The 16,391-nt window shown below is 36.5% G+C and overlaps 1 protein-coding gene across 3 annotated transcripts in view; it reads right to left on the reverse strand.

The window, feature by feature from the left end:
* MON2 (MON2 homolog, regulator of endosome-to-Golgi trafficking) overlaps nucleotides 1-16,391 on the reverse strand; it is a 64,336-nt gene that overhangs the window by 6,083 nt on the left and 41,862 nt on the right. For 2 of the 3 annotated variants that reach the window (XM_063133954.1, XM_063133956.1), the window contains 11 exons: nucleotides 15,109-15,402; nucleotides 12,537-12,735; nucleotides 11,427-12,055; nucleotides 9,080-9,223; nucleotides 8,573-8,590; nucleotides 8,163-8,291; nucleotides 5,746-5,936; nucleotides 3,737-3,797; nucleotides 2,992-3,115; nucleotides 1,708-1,915; nucleotides 16-98 (listed from right to left, as the gene is read on the reverse strand). In XM_063133954.1, the coding sequence (XP_062990024.1) occupies nucleotides 16-98; nucleotides 1,708-1,915; nucleotides 2,992-3,115; nucleotides 3,737-3,797; nucleotides 5,746-5,936; nucleotides 8,163-8,291; nucleotides 8,573-8,590; nucleotides 9,080-9,223; nucleotides 11,427-12,055; nucleotides 12,537-12,735; nucleotides 15,109-15,402 (2,080 nt within the window). The remainder of the gene's footprint in view (nucleotides 1-15; nucleotides 99-1,707; nucleotides 1,916-2,991; nucleotides 3,116-3,736; nucleotides 3,798-5,745; nucleotides 5,937-8,162; nucleotides 8,292-8,572; nucleotides 8,591-9,079; nucleotides 9,224-11,426; nucleotides 12,056-12,536; nucleotides 12,736-15,108; nucleotides 15,403-16,391) is intronic. The other variant, XM_063133955.1, reaches the window with a different exon arrangement.

The following is a 16,391-nucleotide window of genomic DNA, read 5'->3' on the forward strand; positions in this document are numbered from 1 at the left end:
GCTTGTTTTACTTACCATTTTCTGGCTGTGTTTTTTTAAGAGAATCTATGAGGGTACTAACAGCTTTTAAAACAAATATTATTTCTGTGACTTGTTGCCTACAAAGGGAAGAACAAAATAAGCTGTGAGTTTAAAGTTCCAGAACTTTTTTGACGTCCTTGATTTTATTATCTGAAATACATTTCTGTAATGCCTTTTTACAAAATCCAGACCTGTATTTAAACCATAACAAAGAAAGACAGGTTGCTTACCTGCAATTGTAGTTCTTTGAGTGGTCACCTTTGCATTCATACATATGGGCTCTGTGCCTGTGCCAAGTCCTGTTTCCGGAACTTGTATAACTGAGGAATTTTTGGCAGGAACCCTCCCTCACGATCCCAGTACTCATGTCCGTAACAGGTTCCCACCTATACCCTCAGTTCCTTAAGATTGCCCATTGCAGCCTCCAACGTCGGAGATTGTTTTAATTGTACACTGCCCGGAGAGCGTAGGCTGTTGGGCAGTATAAATATGTAATAAATAAATAAATCCACTAAGTACATGAGAGGCATCCCACCAAAAATTCCTCAACTATAATAGAAGTTTCCCAAACACGGCTCCACATAGGCGCAGAGCCCACATGAGTGATGCACAGAGCCCATGAAGAAGACCATTCATCACTTTTCTCTAAGATTTTCACAAGTTAGGATGATTTATATCTAATTTCATTTTCAAAATATTGGTCAATATGTCAAATCCAATTAAAGTATCTTCAGCTAAGCACTAGAGTACAAGATTGGTGCTGTGTATGGAGCATTCCCCATCATATATACTAATAGTAACTCAGCTAGTGAGAGCCAACAGGATTCTAACCAAACAGGGCCACTGAGAAACAAAAGGGAGATATAAGCATGTTCAGGGGAATCCCAAGGTTTTCAGAAGTAATGACTATTGCTAGGATAAAAAGAACCGTACAACTAGTTTTTTTGTGCCTTTGAGGGTTTTCAGGCTCCTGTTTCTCATGCAGAAAATGCCTGTACCACATATTTTTGAAACTATGGGATATCTCAAAAGCCGTTTCTATTAGGGTATGGGAGTCTATTGTTCAAAGAAAATGTCAAAAATCCCATTGGAAGCATGCATAAGTATGTTCTTTGGATTACATCCTACGTTATTTCAAAATTTAGTAATCCTAAAAATTAGAACTTTAAGGGCTTTCCATTCAGCAGTTCCCATATGCACGCTTGATATCATTCTCTGATTTAAGACCCTCTTTTTTGTTTCTTAAATTTTATTACATTATAATTTTATCATATCAAATCAAAATTTTATTGTTCAACTAAGCAATCACAAAATTTCATACAAATATTAGAACAAAAATAGAACTGTATTATAATTTATTGCGAATTACAGTCACATTCCTGATTTGATAGAGTAAGAAAAGATGAAAAGTTGTTACAACAAAGCTAATGTTTTAACTCTGTAGACAGACTAACTTATTGTGGACAACAAATTAACTGATAAATATAATCAATATTTACCCAAATCTATTAAATCTTTTTTCCAATATTAACTTCCTGTTAGGACAATATATATGGTACACTAGAGGACAGAATTACAAATATTTTCGGGTGTCTGAACCCATTGATACAACCTTGTAGAGGACAGTAGACATAAAATGTTAATAATAAACACAAACATATTCCTCTACAAAAATATCATACATACCGTGGAAGGGGACACTTGCCACTTAGTCTTTCATCTTCTATGTAGCGATACAAAACATCTTGTGATCGTTTTAAGAGAACAGAAAGTGCCATTCGTGAAATGTATCCTTCTTGAGGCGTAGTTACTTTATTACTGAATGAAAACTGAAGCAATGTTTCAAAACACATCTTGGAAAATTCCTCTCTCATACGAATATCTATTTCTGCTTCTGTCAAAATCAAGAAATCATCTTTTAACAGTGCTATCTACATGTTTATTTTAAAATAGATTACTGCAAACATCAGCAGAGCATTTAAGTAAGGACAATGTTTACCAAAGCAAAGTATATCAGAGATAATGTTTAGAAATGTATACATTGAAAATGTGAATGTAAATAAAACTAGGCCTCTTCGATCAAATGCTTTATTTTTTCAACTGTTATTGACCATCCAGCTATGCTACAGAACTGTCTTATAAACTGATTGGGGCCAGTTAAATGTTAGCTGTGCTCAAGTCCCTTTGAAATCAATGGGATTAATTAGTTGTAACTAATTCCTGCCCTAACGATTTCAGTGAGACTTAAGCAAGGCTAACTTTCTCCACATAAGGATCATTGACTTCCTTCAACTTCAGGAAAGGAAGAACGTTACAAAACAGAACGGTACATTTAATCAAAACTATATTGCAATATGTTCATTGATTAAAAAGCAAAAGTAGGAGTGTTGACAGTATATGCTGGGCTTATTCTAAATACTGGTGAATAGTGACAACATGTCATGTTTGTTAACTCTGGGGCATATGAAGGGCTATTTTATCCCCAATCCTATCGCTAAGGTTTTAGATAAATGACAATGTTGTATATTTCTGAACCTTAAATTGTTCAAGCTTAAGGGTAGTGTACTATTCCGCTCATGAGACTTTCATGCTTTTATAAATAATCTCACCTGACCTGGAAACTAACATTTCTGCAAATTTCTGGGCTTACTTTTAGACATGCAAAAGCCCTGTTATGTAAGTGATCATTCCTGGAAGCACAATGGAACTAGCTGAGGCGGAGCGGCCATGTTGGATACTGCCCTAACTATTTATTATATTAAATACAGACAATTAAGATGGTTGAGGTTGCTGGGAAAATGTTTTTTTTAACTGCATACATTTTGTGTAAGTACAACTTTCCTTCTGCTTTCATATGTCCTAATCTTATATTTGCTGTGCATTACATTTAATATATTCAGCCCAATGTTTATTATAACTGGAATGCTTCCATGTTTCTCTGTACATTAGTTTATCATTCAATTAACACACCTGTAAATGAAGAAGATTGAGAATGTATTGAGCCCTTATTGAGCATAGTCATAATCCGACCAACAAATTCCTTAGGAATAAAATTAGCATATGGTAGTATCTCTGTGCTGATGAGCTGCACCACCTATAATAGATGAAGCATGTATAAATATTTTTGGTACATTCATTTAGCAAAAGTCCATTAATACATGAAAGATTTAGACACAGTTGTAGAATCAGATGAAATCACTCAATGATCAATGTCAGCAAACACTAATTGCCTAGACTCCAGTTCTCTGAGTGGGGTATGCCTGCAGAAGCCCAAGGCTTGCTCCTGTGGCTTGTGAATAACCTACTTTCGAGGGCTATTTGTGATGAAACCGAGGAAAGATGTTTTGAAACAAGAATATGTGGGCCACTATCTAGACAGACTGCTCTGGTCAAAAACAGACTTGTACATGCTGAACAGGTCTCTAGCAAACAGGTTAGCCAATGACCCTGTTCAGAAGACACCTTAAACCATGGCGAATAAGGAAAAAAGTCTTATTCACTGTGGTTTAAGATCTCTTCTGAACAGGGCCAATGGGATGTATAGTAAAATCTGCACTGATCCACATGCTATGGTAACTTACATTCTGTACCAATAAAAGCTTAATTCTTTGAGAAGAATATATTATACAAATTAAGTGCATTAATGTAGTTCTGATTAACTGATATAATTATGGAACTCTTTTGCTAGCTTGCTTGATGGGAGATAAATACTCACTTCAACATCAATGCTTTCATTTCTCTGAAATTCTTGAATAGAAAGATTATCTGGAGGTGAACTGAAAGACAATGGAGAACAATCATAACATATGGGATAGGAGGCCATTCTGAAGAAACATTGGGGGAACCACTGTGGCTCTTCAATCCCTTTGCCACATTAAATATTCCAGAGTACAGTTGCTTCAATTAGTACTTTTACTATACCAAATGATTTACAGCCCTTATCTAACTCATCTCACACATTAAGTATTTAATATTCTTATTTTACAAATGGAGTAAGCCAATGGTAAAGGTAGAATCTGAATAACCAGATCCTACACTGAACCACACAGTCAAAGGTAGAACAGAAAGACGCATGCTGAAAGACCCGATTTATTCATTCTTTTCATGCCTCCCCATATCATTTCATGCTTAATCAACTTACTCAGTATACTATGCTAGTCATTTTTAAGCGCAGATTATTCTTGAACCTATTATAAATGTAGTAACACATCCCTATCATTTCAGCCCTCAGATGAGATGAACCAACTCCACAGAATACAAAACTATTGAGTTATGGTTTCATGCCTATTGACACAAGGAGTTAATTATTCCAATTTTCAGAAAGCCTCTCATTGTTTTCTACTGTTATTGAAATGTCAAGTACAGATTTCCCTATCTTATCACAATTTAGATAAGGATTGTAAACTATTAAGTATATTAAAAGTGTTAATTTATTGTGTGTTTACAGAGCATATCCACACTGGAACACTCACATGGTCATGAGACACAAGAGCTACACTGCTTCCCATACACTATTTTATATTCTTTAAGTTCTTTTCACAAATACTGTGTGACATTGTTAAATATTTTGACTAATTTGCTGTGAAACTAAAACTGAGTAGCAAGGTATTGAAAGAGAATGTAATTTTTGTCTATTCCTCCCCCCCAACACCAATTTGAAATGTTAATTGAAACTTATGTACAATTTGTCATTGTAAATCTAATTCTTAATAATTACAGTTGCTTAATTTTTGGAAAAGTAAAAATGCTTCTTTACAGTTGCTTATGAGCTTGTACAAATTCAGCCACTGAGATTGGTGTATGTCATTGCTCACTGTAAAGTGCCTATATAATTTACAAAGCATTCTATGCATGTTTACTCAGGAGGAAGTCCCATGTGTTATGCAGCTTAATCATTTTGTTCAGAATTGCAACCCTGCTGATATCACTGATTTGAATACTTTAAGGGCCCATGTTCAAAAAGAAGAAACTTGTTAAGAGACATGCAGAAACAATGTATTTGCATAATCACCTCACTCCCACTGCATGGTGAATTTGGGGTGATTCTATCACATAGATTCAACATATATTTAGTTCTGTCCCATAATAAACTCAACAAAGCTTAATGTTCTTGAGCACTCTTGCTTTTGTGAGGTAGCACTCCCCACCCACCCACCTACCCAAAAATATTAGTGCCATTCAAAAGATTAAGTTCCATTTATGGGGGGACACAGTTGTGTTATTCCAACCTCATTTGCTGGACTTGTTCAGGCTATGCCCATCAAACTACATGGGGTTTTAGTATGATTGCCCACATAGCTTCTGAGGGCTGTGACAGCACTAGTATGAACTTCAGTGATTTCCTCTGTTATTCACAGGGTAAGATTACGTAGGAAATGGCACGACAGCATTGTTAATTCTCATAATATACCGCCCAGAGATCTTCGGCTATTGGGCGGTATAAAAATGCAATACATAAATAAATAAATAAATAAATAAATAAATAAATAAGCTGCTTCTGTGCTCACTGAGTGCTTTTCTAGCCACAGAATCATTCCAAATTTTGAGAAAGAATCAAGTATTAAGATATTCTAATGGTTTTTGATCTTTGCAAAGATAAGAGACATGAACAAAAATGTAGAAAAGTATTTGCAGTTTCCCAGCTAAAAAAATTAAATGAATTCTGTTTGTAGTTTCTTGAACTCTATTCTTACATTCTCCCACAAATATAAAGTTGATCTTTACCTTTTAGTAAATAAAAAGTTTTCAAATGTGTTGGCTAACTCTGGCCACATGCTGTCAAATTTTCCAGAAGAAGCATGCTGCCTTGCAACCGGTAGCCCAATAGAAAGTACTTTAAGGAGAGAAGAAACTGCCAGTTTCCACGTGCTTTCTGAAGGACAAGCATACTTCAGACTAAGTGGCATCCTCAAGGTCTGCAAAATTAATTAAGATTATTTAATTTGAACAGTAAGACAAACGTACAGTCAAGAAATATGTCCAGTTCATATACTTGTAACACTGACGCACTTCCTAACATAAGATTTTTTTAAAAAGTCCACTCAAGTACAAATCAAATACAGAAATCACGAAAGAATGTGACTGCAGGCAAGAAGGAAAGTAACCCTGGGAAGGCAAAAATTTCTAAATAGGTTTTGTCCCATTTAACTCAAACATTACAGGTTGGACAGGAAAGATAAGAGTCATAGCAGCAGACAATGACCCTGACATAGGACCAATTTAAATATATATATATATATATATATATATATATATATATATATATATATATACTATTAAAATTTATTATTTACTTTTCAGTGTCACTTCTGAATACCCTTAATTTGAAAGAAAGACATTTTCAAATTGAATGTACATTCTGATCAACATGGGCTGTTTCATTTGATTTGAAAATATGGGAACGTCAAATACTATTCTTTGGAACAATTCACACTAAGACCTGGCTCACATGTAACACTAAGCCATGGCTTATTTAACCCATGGATTATTGCATTCTGGGTTGTCATGATGTGCAAATCAAGCCTTACTAAGAAACTATGGTTTGTTAACCACAGCACCACAGGGGTATTTGGGATACAGGGATGGACCAGGTGAATGAGAAGAGAAACAAACCATCCAGGGGTTTGAGGAAATAAAACATGGTTTGTTCAATGGTCTGCTAGACAAACCTGGGGAAGGCCAACAAAACCTGGGTTAACCATGGCTTAAATAAACCATGGCTTAAATAATTTTTGTGAACAACCCAGAGAGCTATGGCTATTAGGTGGTACAGAAATGTAACAAATAAATAATCCATGGATTAGCATTATGTGTGAAACAGGTCTAAATGGCAGACAAGTTGTTGTTTCCAATGTGAATCTATGGTGAACACTAGTAGTGTTTGATCCATGTCTGTAAATAGTGTTTGCCTGTCATGCAACCTTGTGGCCCGGTTCACACATAATGCTAACCCATGGCTTATTTAAACCATGGTTTATTGCCCTACCTACAGTTTGTCTTGGAGATGATCAAACAAATCAGGGGTTGTTTTCTCAGTTTCTGGGTGGCTTGGTTCCCTCCTCCTTCATCACTCCCTCCCTGTATCCTGAATGCCTTTGTGGTGCTGCAGTATGGGCATGTAACAAGGCTGGGTTGTTTTTTTACCACTCTTGCCTCTCACCTGGTGAAACAACCCATGAACAGCCCACAATTCTGGGTTCGCATGTAACAACAACACATGGTTTAAACAACCCACAATTCACAACCCAATAACAAAACTTGGGTTCTGTTTATGGGTGATTTGTGGTTAACAATCCATAGTTAACCCATAGTTCCAGGTTTGCAAATAACAACAACCTATGATTCAACAAACCGTAGTTAATTAAACCATGGTTTGCCATTACATGCAAACCAGGTCAGTGTATTTACAAATAATGCATTTCCTCTTTAAACATAATGACACTCAGAGGGAGACATGTAGTGGATATGAAGCAAGCTTGTCAGCTGCATAATATATCTAAACAGCAGAGGCTTGAGACATCTTGACTGTCTTTAAGGTGTCACAGCCTCTTTCTTTGATTTGCTACTGCAAACTGCTTTGTAGCATTACGAAAACAAAAGTTGGCTTCACAGATTCTCTCTGCTTTTTCTTTTGGGAGATCAGCCTTTCACTTTGAAAGCCATGGTTATCACAGATAAATACACAAGCTCATGAAGAAAGCAAATACATTAAAACTGAGCAACGTACTCTGAAATGCAACAGAGGGTTTTTTTATTATATGCCAGAAGCCTACAACTTCATAACAGGCAAAGAGACACAACAAAATTACATTATTAGCAGTTTCATAGGATGATTAGCCTTCTTGCTTCCGATGACCATGTTAAAATCCTCAACAATGAAAAGCAATGCCAATCTATAGGGGCCTGGGAACAAATATCTAAGCATTATTTGCATAGGTGGCTGCCAAAAGAAATGGTCCAATTTTTTGCATAACATAGTCATGGACAGTGATTTTTTGCAACATATCTAGTTATCGCTAAAACCAATATAGAATCACTGTTAGGGCTCCAAAGGCATTTCACACCCCAAACTCATACCTGAGGGTCTACAACACAACTCATTTTAAAGAATCATCTTAAAATCTATATATGAATATATTTACCTTGATAATATTCTGAAGGACTCTCTCATTTACAACAGCTTTGTGGCAAGCTGTTTTTTGGTACAGGTCTACCACAACTTCTAAAGATCTCTCAGCAAATGGTACATAATTCAGTGCCACCCATTCTGCCTAGAAAAACAACACTGGGATGTCACTGCATGTAGAAAGACTGCATGAAAGAAAACAAACCCTGTAATGGACCTATTCTGACAGCATGCAATTTTTTTTTAAAGAATTCCACAAGGAAAAATATCCGATCCATGAAAAAAACCTCAGAAACTCCCAAACCCACACACATACAAGCATTTTGAACAGGAGGGTGATTGAATTAAGGTAAATTTTAAATAAGTAAAATGTTGCAATTTATGTAGCAAGTACACTAAGCACAATTTTAAGGAATTTTAACTCACCGGTGCAAACAGTTGTATCTATTGTGATTCCATTGTGTTGCATGATAAACAGAATAAGGAAAAATTAATACATATACACATATTACCTATTAAAATTCTGATGACTCAGTCTCCTGTTTTGAGTATGATTAGTATTGCAAATGCATCCAAAGCAATGGTATCATATTTCATTTCCATAAAGCAGATGAAAAAAAAGCCAAATATGAGATTTCCTAATGCAAAATGGAGTGCAAGTTGATTAAGGCAACTTTGTTAGGTGAATATATATTAATTTGCTGGCACTCATCACAAATTTATTGTGGCTTTTTTAATAGAATGTGTCAATATGAGGTCACAGAAAAAAGGGAAAGAATTGGAAATGCAACATTCCCAAAATGTTTATTGAATTAGTTGATAGTACAAACGCTGTCCAAACTCAATACACTGGTAGGACTTAAATAATTCATGCAAAGCTGACCATATTTGGGAGCCAGTGCAATCAAAAGCAGAACAGTTAAAACATCTCACCTGATTATATTTTGCATTTGCAATGTGCTTTGTTTCTAGCTGTCCATATTGTGGTGGTTTACATGAAAATTCAACAAATGCTAGCAACTGATCAAAGATAGCAGGATACATTATTTGCATGCTTTCTGAACCTACACATATGGCCTATAAAAAGCAAAACAAAGAAGTCTTAATATTTCCAGACGCTTTAACAAGCATACACACACACACACTTAAATGATATGACATAAACAAACAAATGCAGGGTTAAGTGACTAATATTTTTTGTGGATTTTGATTTTTATTGTTAAGTGATTTAAACACACACTCTTTGTAAACAATTTCAACGCATGTGTTTAAGAAACTGGGATGCTCTGGACACTAATTTTCTGAAACATGAAGTAAGGGCCAACCAAGTCTACTATCCCACACACAATATTCACGGGTGCAGCACCCACCCCTGAATACTGTTTACATTAAATCAGCTGCACATTGAAGAGTGTATTTTCAGAAGGCACAAAAAATGTGCCCATTAGCCAATGCAGTACTGTACAGGTGCAACAGAAAATACATTCATTAAACAGCAACGAATTAAGGAATAACATTAGATCGGAACTCAGTGCAAAATTGTCCTTCAATTGCCCACTGGTTGGGGACAAGATTGCAACAACAAAAATTACTGCATTGGTAGAATGTAATGTCACTGCTGTGCTGGTGGTACACAATGTGCACAGGACACTGTCAAAACAAGACGCAAAAAACAAGTGAAGCTCCATCTCAAAACGTACACTTGGCAACCCCCAGTGAACAGTCATTCACAGGACTAATCTTCTGCAGCTGCTACCAATTATTACTATCTCCATGTCTCTCTTGCTTCTTCCACAGGCCAGGCAGTCACTCGGTACTCAGAGGAAAGGATGTAACATCCCAATGCCATGTAAGCCACAAGACTCCTGTGCCACTTAAGATGTGCATGGTCTGATCCAATATGGCTCTTATGTCTTAGCATCTATTTGCATCACCATGATTGGTGGGTGATAGCAGCGTTGTTAACGACACAGTCGGTATCTCTTGTTTCTCCTTATATTGTGATGCTTTCTACTTTGAACCTCTAGCAGATATTAATATATATGCTAAGAATTTTGTCCATAGAAATTAGATTTCCATATATTTGTACATTCTAGGAAATTTTTGTTGCACTCTATAATTGTTATTTTTTAATGAACCAAGCTCTTGGCCAATTATGTTATTTTTGGACATAACTCCAATTGTTTTAATAGACCCATTTTAAAATTAGATAATTTGTTTAGATTTTCTTCAGGAAGAATGAGTAGGTAAAGTGAAGTCTGATCAGTCTGGGAAAGTGTAAGTATTAGCTATGATAAGCAAATATTGTTTCCCTAATTAAAACATGAATCGATGTCAACATTTTGTGATGAAATTAATTTTCAAAGATATTATTGGTTTACTAACAGCTTTTTAGCAGAGTGTTTTTGGAAAAATGGAAATATTGCACTTCAGTTATACCAGAAAATAAAAGCTGGGAAAGAATAGCTGCTATGAAAGCTAAATTTTGCTAGTGTTTCTTTTGGGGTGGTGGCATTTTCACTTTGTTTTTTACAAACACTTCAAAAAGGACAGAGGTCCCAATATAGGTAAAGTTAGTCCTGATTAATTCTGACTGAAAAAGGAAAAAAAAATGCCCATTAAAAACCTTAGACGAAAAAATTGAGAAATTAACTATAAAGAGGCTTATACATTTATTCTGACTGCATGTTGTAAGTTTCATATCAATCAGAGGAACAGAAGTAGTAGAAGAATTTCTTCATGGATTAAAAGTTGTAAACGTCTCCTGCTTTTAGCCAGTAATACATTTCAGAGTCACTTATTGTGCTTGGTTACAACCTAGCCTGCATACACCCACTGTCCCTTAGACTTTCTGCCTCAACATAGCTGTATTGGAGTCAATCTTTTCAGACTCTGTGGAGCAATTTAAAGTATGTTTTAATTAAATGACTCCAACCATAATAACTCCATCTGCAGACATATAATTCAGTATTTAGTTTAAAATATCACACAAAACTATTCTTACTTCAGATATTGAAGTAATGTAACAATTTCATTTAGATGACCTAAGTGCAATGTAATATGTTAATGCAGATCTTTTGAACAAAAAGGACGCTGCAGAAAGTGAAAGAGTCAGACTTAAAGCAGACTTCATTTCATGGAGAAAAACTACTTTATACAATTATTCTCATAGCTAATTATATCTTACTAATATCTAACTGATTCACATTCGAGATGCCAATATGAAAGATGAAATTGAGTGACTGCCTTTCAGAAAGTATTTAAAAAACTACATTATTACCTTTTGTAAGACATCTAAAGCTGTAAGAACTGCTTCTTGCAGACTTGTAAGAACTGCCTCTGTGTATGATGGTAAGATGAAAGGGGATGCATCCGAACTGATTGGAACAGAGACTGCACCATGTAGAATGACACCCAGTTTTTGGAGATCATCCATACTGAAACCTGTTTTGATGTGCTGATAAAGGGCTGGAAATATCTGTATTAAAGCTGTAAGAAAAGGCTGGCTGGGAATAAAAGTCATTTTATCACAGGAAATTGGAGGCTTTGTACTTTCTGAACCAATCCTAAACCAGCTGTTCCAGGCAGCCCACCAAAGATTCAAGTCTTCTATTTCATCTGTTATTACAGGAGGTTCAGTTGCATTATACCTTCCAATCCTTTCTCCTATAGAATCAGTCCTCATAAAAGATCTTCCAAGGCTAGTGGCAGTCACTGTTCCTATGAGGACAGGCACAGGTACATTAATAGCAGGTGGTGTATCAGGTTTTTCAGTTTCTCTAACAGGAGACACAATTTGTAAGATTTCTTGAAAGCTTTTCAAAGCAGCCAGAGAAACTTCATTGTTTTTGCTAAGTGCAGCTGACTGGATGTGATCAAGAAGAACATCCCAAGCTTGAGAAAAATCTCCTGTTTGGGAAAAAGGAAGTTCAGTAAAAGATCTGTTTCATTATTCTGCCACATGTGCTTTTCAACCTATTAAAAATAACCTTAAACAAGTGGAATAATAATATATCATAATATAACAAAATAGCTCGGAAGCTGTAATTGAAGGATAGGTGTGTTATATAATGTAGAACATAAAATACCATTAAAAAGTAATATTTATGCCTGCCAAAGATGTATCTATATAGAAAACATAATTCACTATATAAACAGCAATAAAATCGCCCAACATTTTGCAGTAATTAAGAAAATGCTTATACTAAATATTATGTAGAAATTAAGAATTAGTTTCCCTAAAATAAGTCTATATGAGAACTATGTTTCATATCTTTAAAACCACTGCATTACTAACTTTTTAGAAGCATGCAGCATAAAACCATTGGATCAAATTTTGTCAGTTAAAATCCTAATTAGCATTCTTAAACATGAAAAGAATCCATTTTACCTAAGGATTGCAACAGATATCTCCTTGTGTTGAATATTCTAGCTACTCCAGCCAATGTTAATACCCATGTCTCAGCCCACTGTTTCTCTGCTGTATCTCTTGAATGGTGAATGAGGATATTGCCACCACCAGACTCAATCTTCTCTTTATCAGCAGTTGTAGAAGACTCCCGAACTCGATCCAACAAATGAAAGAGAACCTATAATATACAACATTTCAGAACTTATATTTTAGCTGTGCCTTGCAACTGAAGTTTACAAAAATTAATAAACATAATTAAAATATTGGAGTTTCTTTTCTTCTGATGAAGAATGTGGAAGATTCCAATTTACTTAACCATACCACCATTAACCTTTCCACCTGTCATTCATACAGATTTAGATGTTGCAACAATGCAAAGTTGCTTTAAGGACTTTAGTTGGAAGCAGGGTAGAAATGTTAAAAAATAAATTATAATTAATGCTTAAGAATATACAATAATAAAGAATAAGCCTCCTATAATACCTTCTGGTCCCAAAATCACAAGACAAGTCCTGCACATTAGCATAAACTAAAAATTCACTCAAATAACAACTTTGGGTTGGATCCAAAAAACAACAAGCAGAAGGAAAATTACCTGCAGGACTGTTGTTCTTAAAAGTTCATTCAGTGCTATAAGTAAGTCCTAAAGCAGGTTCTTACACTTCTGATTGTGCAAGGGGTTATGCAGGTAGTTGCACAAAGCTAATTTTTACACTGGTTCAGTTCAGACAACATGTTTCTCTACGGTGGTTTTAGAACTCCATTGTGGAGTTTTTACACTACCGTTGAGAAATGTGTTCTCTGGAGAGAAAACTCCACCCCACAGTAGAGTTTTTTGGGAAAATACTCTACGCTAAATATCCACGCTGTGCAGAGAAGAGTTCCTGTACAACCGTTGTGTTGTGTGGAGGACTCTGTGGAGTTCCCCGTTGCGTTGAGTGGACTTTTCCCATTGGCTACAGAGTTTCCTGGCAAGAGCAGCGAAAGGAGGGAGTGCCACTCTAGGAGAGCCAATGGGATTGTGTTTTTCCCCAGCAATGGCTGATGGGATACCATCAGGAGAGAGGGCGGAGGAACTGTCAATCAAACATCGTGTTGTCTTTTACTCAACTCCACGGGAGCCCACAATGGTGTTAGAATATGTTGTGTGGTGAAGTACCCCCTAAAAACTCAAGCATTCAGTGTTTTCCCACTGTACAGAGAAACATGTTGTCTGAAGTGAGCCACTGTGTTTTACTTTTTCCTTGCAATCCTCTAGTGCAAAGTGTAAAGCAGCCCTTTTCAGAGGGGAAGGATACCTTTGGATCCAATCCATTTTATCTGATTGCAATCCAAATAAGTAAATTACTGATGAGCAGGGAACAGTCCGTGCAGTTGGAGCCTTCTCTGGAGTTGCCTGTGTAGAAGCTCCCAATTCTAAGAGGGAGACTTGCCTTTTCAGTAAGAAGATAAGGCCTCTAAGAAAGCCATGACAGCATACATGGTGTCCTTACCTTCACAACTCATTGGAATTGCTAAAAATATTAAGTAGACAAACTCAGTTTTCTCAAGTTTGGGGACCATATACTCTGTTTACAGGAGTAAGCTGATCCCATTTTTTACCAAATTATGCTCACAAAAATGATGCTAAATTGAAACATCAAAAGTAAGGATAAACCATTAGTCATGTGTAGAAGAGAGACTGTCTAGTACATGGACTTAATTGTATGAACTGCACTGATTTAAACAAAACCATGATTTAAAATGGCAGAGTAAGGCTACAATCCTGTACCCACATCGTTGAGTAAGCCCCAATGAACTCAACTGGGGATTATAACTGAGTGGATACATATAGGATTGCACTGCAATTTCATCATGATCTTTCTCTGGTAGCTCACTTAAAATAGTCTGTACTGGCAAACACCACCATTCTGCTCTTTCAAGAAGGATTTGCTGAAATCTATAATTGCAGAGATGCACCCCAGTATATTATGTGACATCACAGAGAATGCTGGAGTGCATCTCTGTTTGTGTGTTGTGTCTGCCACTGGCTGCAACGGGAATTCCCAGAAGTGTGTTCCAGCATCCCCTGTTACCTTGCCAAGAATGCTGAAGCATACCTCTTAAAAATTGTATTGTTTCCTTTTAAACTAGGATGCATGTGAAACAGAATGTCACGAACAGTGCTAAAGAGAAATAGAGGTGAAAATGAAAGTAACACAAAGACATACATACTATATCCCTGCATCAGTTTCTATATGGCAAATGATTAAAAAGCCCATGTTACAGGTTCAGTTAGAAGTGGATTATGGGCCTGGAAAGCCTGAAGATTGCTGAAATATATGGCAAAAGTTGGTGAAAGGCCAACCGGGCATTTTAAAGTCTAATATAAAATAAGGCAATTTACTCTTAAAATAATAATTAATTTGCCTTAAAATAAGGCAAATTACACACTGCAGTTAACGCCACTTAAAATGGAAAACAAGAATACCAAACACACCTAAGAAAAGCTAGGATAAAACATGATTAATGTCACAATTTTGTACTAAGACATCAACTTTTGGTTTAGTACCTTCCATATAACTGTATGCCATGTTGAGTGCTGAAGTAAAGTTCCATGTGCACCAATTGTTGAGAATAAGGTCTGCCCAGCACTCTTTCGAACTGCAGGCCGTGGATCTACACAGAGTTCTCCCAGCTTGGCATATAAACATAGCCAAAGGCAATCAAATGGTGGTGCTGGATGGAAAGGACGGTTCAGTGTCACTCCCTTTTCTTCTGCTTGCTTCTGTAACATCGCTTCCTCTTTGTTCAACTCCTTTTCAATCATTTCACCTCTTTGGAAGAAATAGTCTGAAATGTTCCACTACGGAAAAAAAGAACAGTCCTTTTATAAATACAGAGCAAAGAGAAAGTGGCATTCATCCTGTTTAACTAATTACTCTGAATTACTAGGCTCCATCCTAGTACTGTTTTTGCCAAATAGTTATAATGTTTTTATCCAGGAAAGTTTTTCAAAAAATAGGGCCCCAAGTTCAGTTCTCTTTTAAATGATTTATTTTATTTTATAGTTGGTTTAAAATATTGTTTACATACATACATCAACTCTTCTCTGCTGATCTTTGCCTGCATGATTCTTTATAATTCTTCTCTGATAACAAGGGACTTCATCTAAGAGTACCACAGGTGATTTTACAGGTGAATTATTTTCCTTAACAAGCAATCATTAAAATACCCATTAAGCCTACTGGGCTATAATCCAGCTGCATATTCTATATAATGAAACATATCTGAAATAGTACAAAATAATATTCAAATAATGCTGATTTTCTTGTTTATACATTCCTAGCAAGAAGGTCCTAGAATGACTTGTAATTTATACTGATTTATGCAGGACAGAATTCATTGCTTTAAGTACCTTAATATTAAATATAGTACTTATAACTTTAGCTTTTATCTCAGTTTTTATCTCTCTGTATTTGTATGCCTACCTGGGTGCCTGATTCTTATCAACAAGTGCAATCCAGAGAACTGTCTCTGGAGAGGCCACCAGTGAGGGAGGAAGCAGCAGCCAGGCACCTCTCCACCATGCCTGGGTCCAGCTCCAGCTCCAGCTGAGAGCCCCCTCCCTCCTGCTACCAACTGTCTCTGGAGAGGCCACCAGTGAGGGAGGAAGCAGCAGCCAGGCACCTCTCCACCATGCCTGGGTCCAGCTCCAGCTGAGAGCCCCCTCCCTCCTGCTACCAACTGTAAATGCAGAGGCCACCAGTGAGGGAGGAAGCAGCAGCCAGGCACCTCTCCACCGTGCCTGGGTCCAGCTCCAGCTCCAGCTGAGAGCCCCCTCCCTCCTGCTAC

The sequence above is a fragment of the Elgaria multicarinata genome, chromosome 9 (genome assembly GCF_023053635.1).
Source record: "Elgaria multicarinata webbii isolate HBS135686 ecotype San Diego chromosome 9, rElgMul1.1.pri, whole genome shotgun sequence".
NCBI classification, from domain to species: Eukaryota; Metazoa; Chordata; class Lepidosauria; order Squamata; family Anguidae; genus Elgaria; species Elgaria multicarinata.